Consider the following 18,094-nt stretch of genomic DNA (forward strand, 5'->3'; position numbering starts at 1 on the left):
GAAACATGTACCCATTCAGATGATGCAGGAATGGTATCCTTTACCAGATTGGTAATGTTTCTGAGATCCTGTTTCAGTTCTTTCATGCTGTCTTTGATGCCATCCTTAATGCTATCTCTAATACCATCTTTAAGCTCTGTACCCAGGGTTTTTATGGCAGAGACTAGGCTAGAATGTGACAGGCTGTCCTCTATCTGCTTGAGCTGGTCAGTGAATTCACCAACAGTGAAAGACCTTCCATTATCACTCCTTGATAGAAACTTGCTGGCCAAGATGTTAGCATAGGGTGAAGGAGCAAGCTTAATCAGCTTCTTCATGAGACCTGTTCCAAGAGGAATGTCATCAGGCTCATGTGTGCCATGATCTCCATAAAGCACTTCCTTCACAGCAAACTCCTTCAGAAGCTTAATTCCCTGCTCAATGGTGTTCCACTTCTTGGCAGCCCATGGCAAATCATCTCGGGAAGGATATCTCATAGCCACAGCCAACAAAAGGCGTGTCCACAAGCTAACCTTACCAAGAGGACTTGATGGGTATTTGTCCCCTCCACTCTACTTGGTGAGTGGTCCTAGCTGCTTGGCAGACTTCTCTCCTACCTGCAGGGCATTAGTGCCAATGCTATGGCATCTCACTGGCCAGCTTAGTATTGGCTCACCTGATTCCCTTGTGTATTCCTTTCTAACTTCCCTGAACTCTCTGAGTGGATCATTGGAATCTTGGATGTCATCCTTCTCTTCTTCCTCTTGTTGATCTTGTTGTCCCTGGCCTAGAAACAGAACTCTTAAAGTCATTGGAACCATCCTCTTTCTTGGCAGCCAACCTCACCATGCTCCTCTCATCCAAGTACTGGGATCTAAGCATGTTTGCCAAATCCTGAAGACTATTGTCTCCTCTTCCTTCTCTTGCTCACCAGAGATCCCCTCTCTTACGTCCTCTTTTGAATCGCTCTTTGTCATATGTGGTGTCTTAGCTCGGGCTTTGGCTGGCGCCAAGATGGCCTGCGCGGAGACAGACTTTGATGAGTTCGCTGGTAGGTTTGAAGCATTGGGTGTCTGTTGCCCTTGTGGGGGCAAGCAGCGACCTGGTTCAGGAACGAGACGGTGACCTGTTCTTGGCCACTCGTTGTCGTGGAACGCAGTTTCGCGGCAGAATTTATGGGGTCACACTCGTGACCACAGCTCACACACACCGATACGATGGAGAACAAATGGTGTTTATTCGTGTACAGTGCTGGGTTATATAGTGTGAAGATAAACATCATTTCCATCTGCTTACATCACCACTAAATATTATGGGTTATGGCAGTAAGGAGAGGGGCCCCTGTCTTTCCGTACATCCCGTTATCTTCCGGACGCCAGACCCTAGCTGCCCACAGGTGTCTGACCTGAGGCCTGTGAGTTCAGGTATGCCTTAGAGCTAGAGTCTTATTGTCTGCTGCCTGGGGATTCGAACTGGCTGAATTAGTGTTGTTAATTGAGGGAGCATCTTGGCTTTGAGTAGTCACCTGTGTTCCTGGGAATCCTGCCATGTTATCATTCCCAGTTAGAACATTGGCAGCTTTCCCAGAATCTTGGGGAGGAGGTGTTCCTTGCTGTGCCCCTGAGTTATCTTTGTTTTGGTTTGTACCCCTGGGTTGTTTATGCAACACTATCCCTTTCTCTTTGCCATTATGGGACACAGACAGCTTCTTAGTTTTTAAAGGCATCACAATCAATTTTTTCTTACATAATGCCAAAATGAGTATGAAAATCAAAATTACAAGACATAAATTCACACACGACAGAAATACCACAGTCTGACATGAACAAAATTCTGAATAAGGATCTGCCTGACTTTTAGATAAGATAACTCTCATGAGGGCTGTAGATAAAGCAGAAGTTGTATACTTCCATTGCCTGTAATGTTACTGGTAAAAGTCTCAGTGGCATTAAATCCAACATAGCCAAGGATAAAGTCCCCCCAACTCCAAAAAATGGATGTGAGTTTAGCTTTGATCTTCTTAAAAATTATATTAAACAAAAACTAACCAGTTTGGGCTTTGATCCAATTATGAATAAGAAAACAGAAAATAGGCCACACAGTAGCCCCCGCTAAATAAAACAGCTTCTTCATTAGCTTCATTCTGATTCCCAGAGTTAAATAACTCAAAATCAATTTGCCCCACGTTGGAGTACCAAATTAAAATATGTGATGGTTTGGGTGTTCCCCGCCCCTCCACACTTTAAAAATCACCCAGACTAGACTCAGCCGGCTCTGGAAGTATGAATGAATCTTATATTTACCGCTAGCACAATATACAAGCAGATATTTACAGTATATACAGTTATAGACAGAAATATACAAGGTAAAAGGTAATACAGAAACACAACTCCCCTCCCAGAAACCTGAGTCCCCAGGAGGGACTCTCAACCACCCCTTCACCTTCCCTCTACCCCTCTCAACCTTACCCCAGTCCCAAGGAAGAATAGAGGTTCGGCCAAGAGTTTAGGAAGCAAAGTGGGCTAGCCCAAAATGGAGGGTGAGGTTAGAGAGATGCAGTTCAGCCAGCAGACCAAGCGAGAGTGATGGCGAGAGTGTTGTCAAATGCTTTTGTTTCTTGTTCCTATACTTCTCAGCAAGGCTGTGAGCGAAGTAGACATCACCATTGTTTTCTTTTTACAGCCTATAATCAAGTTCTTCTCACCAAAACATTATAGCCTGCTTAAAACTAGCACAGGCAGTCTGGATGTAGACTACCTGGACTTCAGCAAAGCCTTTGACACCATCTGTCACAACAAGCTCCTGGCAAAGCTAGCAGCTAGTGGCTTGGACGGATTCGCTCTGATATGGGTCAAGAACTGGCTGGATGGCAGAGCCCAGAGAGTGGTGGTGAATGGCTAAAAGCTATCAAAAAGGACTTTAAGACACTGGGGAAAGCAGTTGAGGGAGCAGGGGCACAGGTAATCTTTTCCTCTATACCCTTAGTTACAGGCTGGAATACAGAGAAGAGTAGGAAAGCATATTTGATGAACAAGTGGCTCAGAGGTTGGTGCATCCAACATAACTTTGGATTCTTTGATCTTGGGGAACTTCATCTTGCCACAGGTCTGCAATCAGCAGATGGAATACAACTATCACAGAAAGGGAGAAGGACCCTGGCACATAAGCTGGCTGGGCTTGTTGAGAGGGCTTTAAACTAGAATGGAAGGGGGAGGGGGTTAAACATAACAGCACCAGAGATAAATCAAAGGGAATTGAGGATGGTAGGCTAGAGCTAGGAGTAAAAGCAGCAGCCCAGCTGAAGTGCATGTACACTAATGCACGCAGTATGGGTAACAAACAAGAGGAGCTGGAAGCTCTGGTGCTGGAGGAAAACTATGATATTGTCGCCATCACTGAAACGTGGTGGGATGATTCGCATGATTGGAGTGCTGTAATCAATGGCTACAGACTCTTCAGGAGAGACAGGCAAGGGAGAAAGGGCGGGGGAGTGGCTCTGTATATTAGGGATGCTCTGGATGTCATGGAGGTAGAAATCAAAGATGATCAAGTTGAGTCATTATGGGTGAGACTTAAGGCAAAGGCCAACAAGGCTGATATCCTGGTTGGAGTCTGTTACAGACCACCCAACCAGGAAGAAGAGGTTGATTTATTGCTCTTTAAGCAACTGGAGGCTGCCTCAAGATCACCTGCCCTTGTTCTGGTGGGCGACTTTAACCTACCAGACATCTGCTGGGACTTAAACACTGCAGAGAAGAAGCAGTCTAGAAGGTTTCTGCAATGTGTGGAAGACAACTTCCTATCCCAGCTGTTACGTGAGCCTACCAGGGGGGCAGCCCTGCTTGACCTGCTGCTCACAAATTGAGAGGGGCTGGTAGGGGATGTGGTGGTTGGAGGCTGCCTGGGGTCCAGTGACCATGAAATTATAGAGTTTTCAATACATGGAGAAACCAGGAGGGGCATCAACAGAAACTCCACACTGGACTTCCGAAGGGCAGACTTCAGCCTATTTAAGAAACTAATTCAGAAAGTTCCTTGGGAAATAGCCCTTAGAAACAAAGAGGTCCAGGAAGGTTGGACCTGCTTCAAGAAAGAACTCCTGAAGGCACAGGAGCAGGCAGTGCCACTGAGCCGGAAGATGAGCCGACGAGGGAGGCAGCCAGGCTGGATGGGAAGGGAGCTGCTGAAGGAATTAGAGATTAAAAAGAGAGTGTATCACCTTTGGAGAAGAGGGGAGGTGTCCCAGGAGAAGTTCAAGGAAGTTGTTAGGTCTTGTAGAGGAAAAATTAGACAGGCAAAAGCCCACTTGGAGCTCAGGCTGGCCACGGATGTCAAGGAAAATAAAAAGTGTTTCTTTAAATATATGAATGGCAAGAGAAGGGCCAAGGACAACCTCCAGTCCTTACTAGATAGAGAGGGGAACATAGTGACAAAGGATGAGGAAAAGGCAGAGGTGCTTAACACCTTCTTTGCCTCAATCTTCACTAGTGGGACAGGTTGTCTCCAGGACAGCTGGACTCCTGAAGTGGTGGATGGAGTCAGGGACCAGTACAGTCCCCCTCTGATCCATGAGGAAGCAGTAAGAGACCTGCTGCGTCATTTGGATCCTCACAAGTCCATGGGACCGGATGGGATCCACCCTAGGGTGCTGAGAGAGCTGGCAGCTGAGCTGGCCAGGCCACTCTCCATCATTTATCAGCAGTCCTGGCTCACTGGAGAGGTCCTGGAAGACTGGAAGCTGGCCAATGTGATCCCCATTCACAAGAAGGGTCGTAAGGAGGAGCCAGAAAACTACAGACCTGTCACCCTGACCTCAGTGCCAGGCAAGGTCATGGAACAGGTCATCTTGGGTGCCATCACAAAGCACCTACAAGATAGCCAAGGGATCAGGCCCAGCCAGCATGGGTTTAGGAAGGGCAGGTCCTGCCTCACCAACCTGATCTCCTTTTATGATCAGGTTACCCGCCTGGTGAATGTGGGGAAGGCTGTGGATGTAGTCTACTTGGACTTCAGCAAAGCCTTTGACACAGTCTGCCACAAGAAGCTCCTAGCCAAGCTGGCAGCTCATGGTTTCGACAGATTCACTCTGTGCTGGATCAAGAACTGGCTGGATGGCAGAGCTCAGAGAGTGGTGGTGAATGGTGCCACATCCACTTGGCAGCCAGTCACTAGTGGTGTTCCCCAAGGATCAGTACTGGGCCCAGTCCTGTTCAATATCTTTATTGATGATCTGGACGAGGGCATTGAGTCCAGCATCAGTAAGTTTGCAGATGACACCAAGCTAGGAGCAGGTGTTGATCTGTTGGAAGGTAGGAGAGCCCTGCAGAGGGACCTGGACAGGCTGGATGGGTGGGCAGAGGCCAATGAGATGAGATTTAACAAGGCCAAGTGCAGGGTTCTGCACTTTGGCAACAACAACCCCAAGCAGCGCTATAGGCTGGGGTCGGAGTGGCTGGAGAGCAGCCAGGAGGAAAGGGACCTGGGGGTACTGATAGATAGTAAGCTGAAGATGAGCCAGCAGTGTGCCCAGGTGGCCAGGAGAGCCAATGGCATCCTGGCATGCATCAGGAACAGTGTGGCCAGTAGGACAAGGGAGGTTATTCTTCCCCTGTACTCAGCACTGGTCAGGCCACACCTTGAGTACTATGTCCAGTTCTGGGCCCCTCAATTCAAGAAAGATGTTGAGGTGCTGGAACATGTCCAGAGAAGGGCAACAAAGCTGGTGAGGGGCCTGGAACACAAATCCTATGAGGAGAGGCTGAGGGAGCTGGGGCTGTTTAGACTAGAGAAGAGGAGGCTCAGGGGTGATCTTATTACTGTCTACAACTACCTGAAGGGGCATTGTAGCCAGGTGGGGGGTGGCCTCTTCTCCCAGGCAACCAGCAATAGAACAAGGGGACACAGTCTCAAGTTGTGCCAGGGTAGGTATAGGCTGGTTATTAGGAAGAAGTTCTTCACAGAGAGAGTGATTTCCCATTGGAATGGGCTGCCCAGGGAGGTGGTGGAGGCACCGTCCCTGGGGGTCTTCAAGAAAAGACTGGATGAGGCACTTAGTGCCATGGTCTAGTTGATTGGTTAGGGCTGGGTTATAGGTTGGACTGGATGATCTTGGAGGTCTCTTCCAACCTGGTTGATTCTATGATTCTATGATTCTATGAATGGTGCCACATCCAGTTGACAGCCAGTCACTAGTGGTGTTCCACAAGGATCAGTGCTGGGCCCAGTCCTCTTCAACATCTTTATTGATGATCTGGATGAGGGGATTGAGTCCAGCATCAGTAAGTTTGCAGATGACACCAAGCTAGGAGCAGGTGTTGATCTGTTGGAAGGAAGGAGAGCCCTGCAGAGGGACCTAGACAGGCTGGATGGTTGGGCAGAGGCCAACGGGATGAGATTTAACAAGGCCAAGTGCAGGGTTCTGCACTTTGGCCACAACAACCCCAAGCAGCACTACAGGCTGGGGAGAGAGTGGCTGGACAGTAGCCAGGAAGAAAGGGACATGGGGTTACTGATAGATATTAGGCTGAAGATGGGCCAGCAGTGTGCCCAGGTGCTCAAGAGACCCAATGGCATCCTGGCCTGCATCAGGAGCAGTGTGGCCAGTAGGACGAGGGAGGTTTATTCTTCCCCTGTACTCAACACTGGTCAGGCCCCACCTTGAGTACTGTGTCCAGTTCTGGGCCCCTCAATTCAGGAGAGATGTTGAGGTGCTGGAACGTGTCTAGAGAAGAGCGACAAAGCTGGTGAGGGGCCTGGAACACAAACCCTATGAGGAGAGGCTGAGGGAGCTGGGTCTGTTTAGCCTAGAGAAGAGGAGATTCAGGGGTGACCTCATTACTGTCTACAACTACTTGAAGGGAGGTTGTAGCCAGGTGGGGTTTGGTCTCTTCTGCCAGGCAACCAGCAATAGAACAAGGGGACACAGTTTCAATTTGTGCCAGGGAAAGTATAGGCTGGATGTTAGGAGGAAGTTCTTCACAGAGAGAGTGATTTGCCATTGGAATGAACTGCCCAGGGAGGTGGTGGAGTCGCCATCCCTGGGGGTGTTCAAGAAAAGACTGGATGAGGCACTTGGTGCCATGGTCTAATTGACTGATAGGGTTGGATGATAGGTTGGACTGGATGATCTTAGAGATCTCTTCCATCCTCGTTAATTCTATGATTCTATGATGCAAACGTTTGTAAAACCAGAGGAAATCTCCAGCCTGCAGTAGTGTTCAGCAGTTGTAGATTTCGGGGGAGTGCGGTCCTTCCTTCTGGGGTTGATGTACTTACACATTTATTTTAACTATTTGATTTTTTTATTCTTTGAGAGGAAATGGGTTTGAGATTTTTTTCAGTTTTGGGATATTGGTTCTTTGGTGGTGTTTTGTTGTGGTGTGGTTTGTTTTTTTTTAAACTTATTGATAGGATCTTACAGAAGTAAATGTACACCAACAGATGTCATCTCTCTGGACTACTGCAAAACCTTTGACACAGTCCCCCACAACATCCTTCTCTCTTAGCTGAAGAGATATGGAGTTGATGGATGGACCATCCAGTTGATAAGGAATTGGTTGCATGATCACATATGAAGATTAGTGGTCAATGGCTTGATCTCTAGATGGAGACAGATGACAAGTGCTGGTCATTGTCTTCATCAGTGATATAAACAGCAAGACTGAGTGCACACTCAGGAAGTTTGCAGATGATAGCAAGCTTAGTATTGTGGTTGATAAGACTGAAGGACAGGATGCCTGTGTTTCAGCCATGAGGAGTAGGTGCTCTCCTGTCCAGGGAAGAGAATCTGGGAGGTACACACTGTAGCATACCCTGTAGTTTTACTTGTGTGGCCATGGGGAAGACATGAGGAAGTGGGATGGAAAACCCACTTCAGTCCTAGCTACATGAGTACATGAATTACAAGGAAATTCTCTCCTGAAGGATGCTGTCTCAGTTTCCAGTGGAAAATTACCTAAAAAGAGCAGACAAGCTAATACTGCTTCTGATTCTCCTGAAGAGACTCACAAAGCATCTTTACAAGATGCAAGTGATTCCAATCAAAATTAGAGGAGTCCTCAGGTGCCCAGCATAATCCAATGCCATCAAAACAGGAGGGGTGGAACTCATCTGTATTTCTGGTGTGACAGGGGGATTTCCACGCCTGGATGTGTTGGAAGCTCAGCACTGGAATGAAAGCCACAGTTTGCTTTCACTTGAAGGGGTGGAAGGAGTCACTGGAATTAGTTGCCCCAGGGGTGGAAACACAGCTCTACCATTTCTACTGGTCATGGACTGATCCAGACTGTACTGGAACAGGGTGAAGTGCTCATCTGCCATGAGAAGTCTTCTGTATACTGCAAAGCAATCTCATTTTGAGTGAGAATGGACAGTGAATTATGATATATGATGTATGTTAATTGGTGCTAGACATGACAGATAGTATAGAATAAGGGGTTGGGAATGTCATGGTTTAAGTTGAATCTGCTGCTGATATTCAATACCATGCTGCCATCATGCCAGCTTCAAAATGGCTGCAGCAGAGTATTATGGGGCTTGAAGTTCAGATTGTAAGATGAGAGGTTTCCTGTTCCACGTGTGGCTTTCGTTTTCCAGGTTTTGGAGGTGTGGTTCTCTTCTGCTGGGATGGGAGGGGTGGGAGGTTAGTTCACTGACTTCTGCTTTCTGCTGCTTTTCTGCGTTTTGCTGTGCTTTTTCTACAAATAGGCTAAGGTAATTGTGCATTATATTATCTCATTTATATTAAACTCTTTTATCTCAACCCAGAGTTGTTTTGGTAGGGTTTTGTGTGTGTGTGCGTTATTCTCCTTTACTTCTGTGTTGTAAGGGAAAATGCCATTTAACCTATTAGAGGAGGGGACCTACAGGAAGGCTGGGGAAGGATTGTTTAAAATGGCTTGTAGCAATAGGTCAAGAGGCAATGGTTTTGAACTGGAGCAGGGTAGATTTAGGTTATACATAAGGAAGAAGTTCTTTACAATGAGAGTGGTAAAATACTGGTCACCCAGGGATGTGGTTGAGGCCCTGCTCCTCAAGACATTTAAGATCACACTTGATGTGGCCCTAAGCAGCTTAATTTAGTTGGAGGCATCCCTGCTCATTGCAGGCAGGTTGGACAAGATGCCTTTTGAGGGTCCCTTCCAACTCAATGCAATCTGTGAATCTGTAATGCAAGCTGAAGACAGCTTCAATAATTTACAGCTTTTTTTTCCTACCGTGATAATTCATTGCCATATGATTTGATTGCTTCTCTTGCAAGCTAGGACTGGCATTAACTGTGTGTAGCAGCACATAACAGAGCAGCTCACCAAGTGTGAAATAGGCTAAGGAAAGAGGCATCTAAAGGTACTGACTAGTACTGTGTTCTGTTAAACTGAAACACCAGAATGATAAAAAGTTATTCTGCATGCTGTTCTTGCCTGTTCAGTTGCAAATTTAGTGAACTTGCTTGATACTATCTGCTGTGGCTTGAAATATAAATTACTTCCATGTGAATGTTGTACTAAAAAAATCAGCTGCATGCCTTGTTGGCTATCTGACTCTCTTTTGAGTGCCACAGTGCCGTTATTTTTTTCAGGTCCTGAGATTATGAGCAAGCTGGCTGGTGAGTCTGAGAGCAACCTGAGGAAAGCCTTTGAAGAAGCAGAGAAGAACGCTCCTGCCATCATCTTCATTGATGAACTGGATGCCATTGCTCCTAAGAGAGAGAAGGTAAAGAAAGCTTGTAGAAGATAAAGAGGTACATCTTTTTTGGTAGCAGCTAGTGTGAATCTCTGCATTTGACTACAGGGTAAAGCAGTATTTAACTTAATGCTTGAATTCAGTTTGATCTCAGAAGCTGGATAGCAAAAGAATCTGATTTAGTCCACAATATTTCTTAACAGCTTGCATCTGTTGTATCTGTCTGCTCTGGTGTGGTACTAGCTCCTGTGCTGTGTTTTAGAACTTTTGGTCTGATCATTGCTTCATCTCTCCATAGACACATGGAGAGGTGGAACGTCGCATAGTGTCTCAGCTGTTGACTCTTATGGATGGACTGAAACAGAGAGCACATGTAATTGTTATGGCAGCCACCAACAGACCTAACAGCATTGACCCAGCACTCAGACGATTTGGTAATCATAATTTGTATCTTTTTTGTGTGTATCAATGTTACAGTTTGGGAGTTTTCCACCCCGCAATGCACCAGACTAACTCAGCCAGCTGGAAGTTAAGGAATGAAGCTATATTCGCAACGTAGCACAAATATACAAGCGTATGTACACAATATATACAGATATTCACAACCATATGCAATTATACACAAGTTCAAAGTAATACAGAACTTCAAAACCCCTCTCAAACAGCAGAACCACCCAGGAGGGCTCCAAGCCAACTCCCCTCCTGTTTTTCCCACCCCTTCTCAGAGCAGAACCCATGAGTGATATAGACATCACTTTTATTTTCTTTTCACAGCCAATGATCTACTTTCTCTCATCAAAATATTCCAATTAGTCGCAAACCAGCACAATCAAATACTTTGTTATGAGCAATGCTTCAGGGGCATTGGAGCAAAAATTAATATTAAACATATCCTGTGTGTTACGTAATCTATTGACTTGTCTCTAGCTGTTTGTTTGAAATTAATTTCTAGACTTCCAGCCTTAGTTTCATGTTATTTTAGAACTTATAGAAATAAAATACTTAGAGGGTAGCATACTTTTTCACTTCGCCAATTAGATGAGGCTATTTCAAGATTAAATGCTTAAGGGGTTGTCACGTTAAGGGTAAGATCCTGATGTTTGCCAGTCTCAGAGTCCAGGACTCTTGATGGAATTATTTGGCAAAATTAATGTTTGCCTCTCGTTTCCAGTGCCTGATAAGGACTTCAATTGACACAGGTTCAGAAAGTTAAAACAATTAAATATTTTAGTTGTTCAAAGCAGCAGATAGAACAGATTCAAAATTGCTGGTGATAAATGAACCAACTGCAAGATGATCTCATGGCTGAAGCTGACTGTGTTGTGTATTTTATATGCTTTTGTACTGTTTTATGTAGTTGTGAATAGTACTTCCATTTAAATTTCCAATTCTTTCCAATCCTGTGTGGAATGTTCTCCTTACTCCTCTAGGGAAGCATAAAGAGCATCTGTCTCGCTCCCTAAACCCAAGACATAAAAATAATAAACTGAAGAAATAGAGCACGTGGAAGTGAAAGCAGAGAGATATCTTCTTTCCATCAGTAGAACGGTGGTTGGTCTCGGGAAGCAGGGCTCTCTATGCATAATGGTTCCTCTGGAGGACAGATCCCATGGACAAATCTCTCCACACTTTCTTCTTTAATTTCATTCTTCTATCTGAGCTGATGTCATATGGCATGGAATACTCCTTTGGCCAGTTTGGGTCAGCTGGCTCAGCTGTGTCGCCTCAGCATATTTGCGGAGCAGGGAAATGTTGGAAAAGCACATCCTGAGTGCTCGGCTCAACACACCAGTGCTTTGGCTACTGCTATCAGCACTCAGCTACAGCACTGCAAAGCACAGCACTAAAAAGATACTTTGAGAAGAATTAACTCCAGCTCAGCCAAACCCAATATAGGAGAACAGACACCATGGACAAATATCCCCCCACTTCCTCCTTGTGATGGTTTGGATGTTACCCACCCCCACACACACTTTGTAAAATCACCCAGACTAGACTCAGCAGCTCTGGAAAATTGAGAGGGCTTTAAACTAGAATGGAAGGGGGAGGGGGTTAAACATGACAGCACCAGAGATAAATCAAAGGGAATTGAGGATGGTAGGCTAGAGCTAGGAGTAAAAGCAGCAGCCCAGCTGAAGTGCATGTACACTAATGCACGCAGTATGGGTAACAAACAAGAGGAGCTGGAAGCTCTGGTGCTGGAGGAAAACTATGATATTGTCGCCATCACTGAAACGTGGTGGGATGATTCGCATGATTGGAGTGCTGTAATCAATGGCTACAGACTCTTCAGGAGAGACAGGCAAGGGAGAAAGGGCGGGGGAGTGGCTCTGTATATTAGGGATGCTCTGGATGTCATGGAGGTAGAAATCAAAGATGATCAAGTTGAGTCATTATGGGTGAGACTTAAGGCAAAGGCCAACAAGGCTGATATCCTGGTTGGAGTCTGTTACAGACCACCCAACCAGGAAGAAGAGGTTGATTTATTGCTCTTTAAGCAACTGGAGGCTGCCTCAAGATCACCTGCCCTTGTTCTGGTGGGCGACTTTAACCTACCAGACATCTGCTGGGACTTAAACACTGCAGAGAAGAAGCAGTCTAGAAGGTTTCTGCAATGTGTGGAAGACAACTTCCTATCCCAGCTGTTACGTGAGCCTACCAGGGGGGCAGCCCTGCTTGACCTGCTGCTCACAAATTGAGAGGGGCTGGTAGGGGATGTGGTGGTTGGAGGCTGCCTGGGGTCCAGTGACCATGAAATTATAGAGTTTTCAATACATGGAGAAACCAGGAGGGGCATCAACAGAACCTCCACACTGGACTTCCGAAGGGCAGACTTCAGCCTATTTAAGAAACTAATTCAGAAAGTTCCTTGGGAAATAGCCCTTAGAAACAAAGAGGTCCAGGAAGGTTGGACCTACTTCAAGAAAGAACTCCTGAAGGCACAGGAGCAGGCAGTGCCACTGAGCCGGAAGATGAGCCAACGAGGGAGGCAGCCAGGCTGGATGGGAAGGGAGCTGCTGAAGGAATTAAAGATTAAAAAGAGGGTGTATTACCTTTGGAAAAGAGGGGAGGTGTCCCAGGAGAAGTTCAAGGAAGTTGCTAGGTCTTGTAGAGGAAAAATTAGACAGGCAAAAGCCCACTTGGAGCTCAGGCTGGCCACGGATGTCAAGGAAAATAAAAAATGTTTCTACAAATATGTGAATGGCAAGAGAAGGGCCAAGGACAACCTCCAGTCCTTACTAGATAGAGATGGGAACATAGTGACAAAGGATGAGGAAAAGACAGAGGTGCTTAATACCTTCTTTGCCTCAATCTTCACTAGTGGGACAGGTTGTCTCCAGGACAGCTGGACTCCTGAAGTGGTGGATGGAGTCAGGGACCAGTACAGTCCCCCTCTGATCCATGAGGAAGCAGTAAGAGACCTGCTGCGTCATTTGGATCCTCACAAGTCCATGGGACCGGATGGGATCCACCCTAGGGTGCTGAGAGAGCTGGCAGCTGAGCTGGCCAGGCCACTCTCCATCATTTATCAGCAGTCCTGGCTCACTGGAGAGGTCCTGGAAGACTGGAAGCTGGCCAATGTGATCCCCATTCACAAGAAGGGTCGTAAGGAGGAGCCAGAAAACTACAGACCTGTCAGCCTGACCTCAGTGCCAGGCAAGGTCATGGAACAGGTCATCTTGGGTGCCATCACAAAGCACCTACAGGATGGCCAAGGGATCAGGCCCAGCCAGCATGGGTTTAGGAAGGGCAGGTCCTGCCTCACCAACCTGATCTCCTTTTATGATCAGGTTACCCGCCTGGTGAATGTGGGGAAGGCTGTGGATGTAGTCTACTTGGACTTCAGCAAAGCCTTTGACACAGTCTGCCACAAGAAGCTCCTAGCCAAGCTGGCAGCTCATGGTTTCGACAGATTCACTCTGTGCTGGATCAAGAACTGGCTGGATGGCAGAGCTCAGAGAGTGGTGGTGAATGGTGCCTCAGCCAGTCACTAGTGGTGTTCCCCAAGGATCAGTACTGGGCCCAGTCCTGTTCAACATCTTTATTGATGATCTGGACGAGGGCATTGTGTCCAGCATCAGTAAGTTTGCAGATGACACCAAGCTAGGAGCAGGTGTTGATCTGTTGGAAGGTAGGAGAGCCCTGCAGAGGGACCTGGACAGGCTGGATGGGTGGGCAGAGGCCAATGGGATGAGATTTAACAAGGCCAAGTGCAGGGTTCTGCACTTTGGCCACAACAACCCCAAGCAGAGATACAGGCTGGGGTCGGAGTGGCTGGAGAGCAGCCAGGAGGAAAGGGACCTGGGGGTACTGATAGATAGTAAGCTGAAGATGAGCCAGCAGTGTGCCCAGGTGGCCAAGAGAGCCAATGGCATCCTGGCCTGCATCAGGAACAGTGTGGCCAGTAGGACAAGGGAGGTTATTCTTCCCCTGTACTCAGCACTGGTCAGGCCACACCTTGAGTACTGTGTCCAGTTCTGGGCCCCTCAATTCAAGAAAGATGTTGAGGTGCTGGAACATGTCCAGAGAAGGGCAACAAAGCTGGTGAGGGGCCTGGAGCACAAATCCTATGAGGAGAGGTTGAGGGAGCTGGGCCTGTTTAGCCTGGAGAAGAGGAGGCTCAGGGGTGATCTTATTACTGTCTACAACTACCTGAAGGGGCATTGTAGCCAGGTGGGGGTTGGCCTCTTCTCCCAGGCAACCAGCAATAGAACAAGGGGACACAGTCTCAAGTTGTGCCAGGGTAGGTATAGGCTGGTTATTAGGAAGAAGTTCTTCACAGAGAGAGTGATTTCCCATTGGAATGGGCTGCCCAGGGAGGTGGTGGAGGCACCGTCCCTGGGGGTCTTCAAGAAAAGACTGGATGAGGCACTTAGTGCCATGGTCTAGTTGACTGGATAGGGCTGGGTGATGGGTTGGACTGGATGATCTTGGAGGTCTCTTCCAACCTGGTTGATTCTATGATTCTATGATTCTATGATTTACAGCTTAGCACAATATACAAGCAGATATTTACAGTATATACAGTTATATACAGAAATATACAAGTTAAAAAGTAATACAGAAACACAACAGCCCTCCCAGAAACCTGAGTCCCCAGGAGGGGCTTTCAACCACCCTTCCACCTTCTTCCCACCCCTCTCCCTTACCCAAGACTTTGCCTTATGCCCAAGGAAGATTAGAAGGTTGGCTAGGGGGGTTAGGAAGCAGATGGATTAATCACACAGACAGCAGATTAGGTGAGAGAGAGAAGTGCAGCCCACAAAGCCCAGAGAGCGACTGTGTTTTATATCTTAGGTTCTTGTTCTTATACATCTCAGCAAGCCTATGAGTGAAGTAGACATCACCATTGTTTTTGTTTTTACAGCCTGTAATCTAGTTCTTCTCACCAAAACATTCTAGATAGCTTCAAACTAGCACACTCCTTTCACTTAGTTCTTATATCTGAGCTGGCATCATCTGGCATGGAATACCCCTTTGACCAGTTTGGGTCATCTGGCCTGGCTGTATCCCCTCCCAAGATCTTGCCCTACCCCTCAGCATACTCTTGGGGTGGGGAAATGTTGGAAAAGCACAGCCTGGGTGCTCGTTCAGCTGTAGCCAACACACTGGTGTGTTATCAACACCCAGCTACAGCACTACAAAACACAGCACTAGAAAGATGCTCTGAGGAGAATTAACTCCAGCTCAGCCAAACCAAGTACATATGTGTACCGACTGCTGTGGAGGCTGCGCTTGAGCCACAGCAGCATTCATAGCATGGGCAGTTTGTGTGCTGTCCTGGGCATTAGTTTCACACATTTTAAGGCTGATATTTGGGAGGCCACTGATAAAGGCAGTTAACCATGCAGGGTTGATAGGAGCTGACATCAGAGATCTCCTTAAATCATTCCTCTCATACATTGCTTTCATGCAGGCTGCTTTTTGCACAGGCACTGTGAGATCTGAGAAACTGGTAGTTTTAATAACAAGAGGATCTTCTCTTTCCTGTTGCTGCATGCTGCCAACCCAGTGAATTGCTAATGCAGTTAATGAAAGATTATCATAATCACCGAGTTCAATACTTAAAAATACTTCAGAACTCCAACAACCTTCTGCTTCGTCCTCACTTAATAAGATTTGACCTCCCCCCATCAAGGAAACTCTGGAAGCCTGGAATACTTCTGAAACAACTCATCCAGAGACCATGGAATGGAGCGCATCGTAACACAGGCATTAATGTCCCCCTCATCTGTAACTTCAGATTTAATCAGTGGTCATAAAGACGCGGGTTCTGAGGTTGGGTCAGAATTGTCACCAGGAGCATTGTTGTCATCATCCTCACTGCTCCAGCTGTCTACATTCCATGTTTCTGGATCCACAGTGTATTAATTTGCAGATATGTTTAACTGAGACTGAGGGTGGTATTAGGTCCAGTAAAAGATCTAGTCTTTCCTGTAATTTCCTTCTTACTTTTTGTTTGAGTCCAGTAGTGTTGCAAGTACCCCATTCTCCCTATTTAGGGCCTGGGTTTCAGGAATGAGGATATCTATTCTAGCTTCCATTTTCCCTCTTTCAGAAACCAGCACTGTTAGTAGCTTTTTCTAGCTCTTTTTTTCAAAAGCCACTTTTTCTTCTTCTCAGAGGCCAATGATGTTTCCAATTTCTCCTGACTCTCCCTCTTAAAAGCCACTGATGCCTCTAACTTCCGCCTCTCTTTTGGAAGCCAACAATACTTCTGGTTTCTCTTTTTCAGAATTTAACACCATCTAACTTCCTCAGGCTCTCTAAGAGCCACTGATGGCTCTAACTTCTCCTGTCTCTCTCTTTCAGAAGTCAATAACACTTCTGATTTTTCTTCTTTCCCTTTTCTCAAAAGAATCATTGGCATTAAAATTCCTGATAATCAGGGGTTGTTATCCATAAGAAAGCAGTTTAAAAATTGAAAATGTATAAGGTTTTCTTTTTGCAGTCCCACTTTCAGGGTGGCTGCCCTTGTACCCCCTTTTTTATTTTTTTAAATTTATTTTTATTTGTTTTTATATAATCCTTATCCTATAATGCTATATTAATATACAAAAAAGACTTAAGAAAATATATTTTATAATATTCTATTATTTTCTATTATAAACTCTTAACCTTAGCTATATTATCAACTTTAAAAGTCTAAACAAGTAAATCATTACTGAGGAAAAAGCAAAGAAAATCTAAGAAGATGATACATTCATGGAGCTCCTTGAAAATACTATGGTAAAAGAAAAAAAAACTTAAATTAGCATAAAAGAGATCATCATTAGCCTATACATTCACAAAACAAATTCTTACCATAATATTCTATTATATTCTACCACTTACTTAATGTGCTCTATTTTAATTACTTAAGCCTTATTGCAATTATTCTGTTAAAATTATTTCTAAACTTATCCTATTGCAATTAACAACTTATCCAGTAAACTCTTAAAACTCTAAGATTTATTGTAATCAAAATTAGAAACATTATCAGGATTTTAATTTGCAAAGCAGCTATCAGAAATTCAGTCTGGTCCCTTTAAGAAAAGGCACTTCTTCTTCCCAGTGGCTGTAAAGAAAAATATTAGGAGAAGGCGGGGCAAGCTCCGCGAGTCTGGCCCGCAGGCAGGCGAGGGGGGAGGATTTGACGTGCTCTCACTGTCCCTCTCCATCCGTATGTGCGGGGCTCGCCCTCCCACCATGTTGTTGTGAGCCCCTGGCGGCCCAAGGGGGGGGGGGCTACTGCATGCTATAGCAGCACCTGAGCAGCAGCAGCGAGCGCATTCTCCGGGGGGGCACCACTCCTATGGGTCCAGTGGACTGCCATGGCATCCTAAGTAGAGTTGTTACTGCTCAGCAGATTCGCTGCTTCTTTCTTGCCTCTCCATTGCTTGCAGTCTTCCATCTTGCAGCTAAAAGTTAAATTTCTCTGCAGACAAATTTGGAGCCGCAGATGCTTAAAGGAGTTGGCAATTAATCTTGTAAGACTTTTACAGCTTTCCAGCTCATCAGAAATTCTTCAAATACCTTTGTAGCTGCTAACTCTGTTACTTTTCTATGTTTTGCTGTTCATGTCTTCTCTTATTGACAGATTTAAGGGCCTTTTGAACCTTTTTCTCACCACATCTCAGGTGAATTAAAAAATCAGACTTTTTGCATTGCAAAAATAACTCTTAAAGCTTAAATGTCTCTCACAGAGAGAAGAAGTTCATAGCTCTCTTATTTTTTTCTGTCTCTTCCTTCTCAGACCTCAGCAGATTTATGACTTTCAGCCAATACAGCTTTCCCAATGTTTATCCCTGTCATAAATCTTCTCCTGCTTCCTGCAGACCTCTGTTGTTAAAACAGCTAGCTTAAGGGTTTTTTAGAAGTCTAATACAGTTCATAATAGCAACTTTACATGCTTCTTAAAGAGCTCCTTTCATAAGTAATACATCTCTTTCAG

General features: G+C 45.7%; 1 protein-coding gene across 2 annotated transcripts in view; it reads left to right on the forward strand.

Annotated features, from left to right (window-relative positions):
* The window catches only part of LOC135192884 (transitional endoplasmic reticulum ATPase), a 125,698-nt gene that overhangs the window by 96,275 nt on the left and 11,329 nt on the right, over nucleotides 1–18,094 (forward strand). For both annotated transcript variants that reach the window (XM_064176261.1, XM_064176263.1), the window contains exons 8-9: nucleotides 9,557–9,690; nucleotides 9,959–10,094. In XM_064176261.1, the coding sequence (XP_064032331.1) occupies nucleotides 9,557–9,690; nucleotides 9,959–10,094 (270 nt within the window). The remainder of the gene's footprint in view (nucleotides 1–9,556; nucleotides 9,691–9,958; nucleotides 10,095–18,094) is intronic.

This window comes from Pogoniulus pusillus, chromosome W (assembly GCF_015220805.1).
Source record: "Pogoniulus pusillus isolate bPogPus1 chromosome W, bPogPus1.pri, whole genome shotgun sequence".
Classification (NCBI taxonomy): Eukaryota; Metazoa; Chordata; class Aves; order Piciformes; family Lybiidae; genus Pogoniulus; species Pogoniulus pusillus.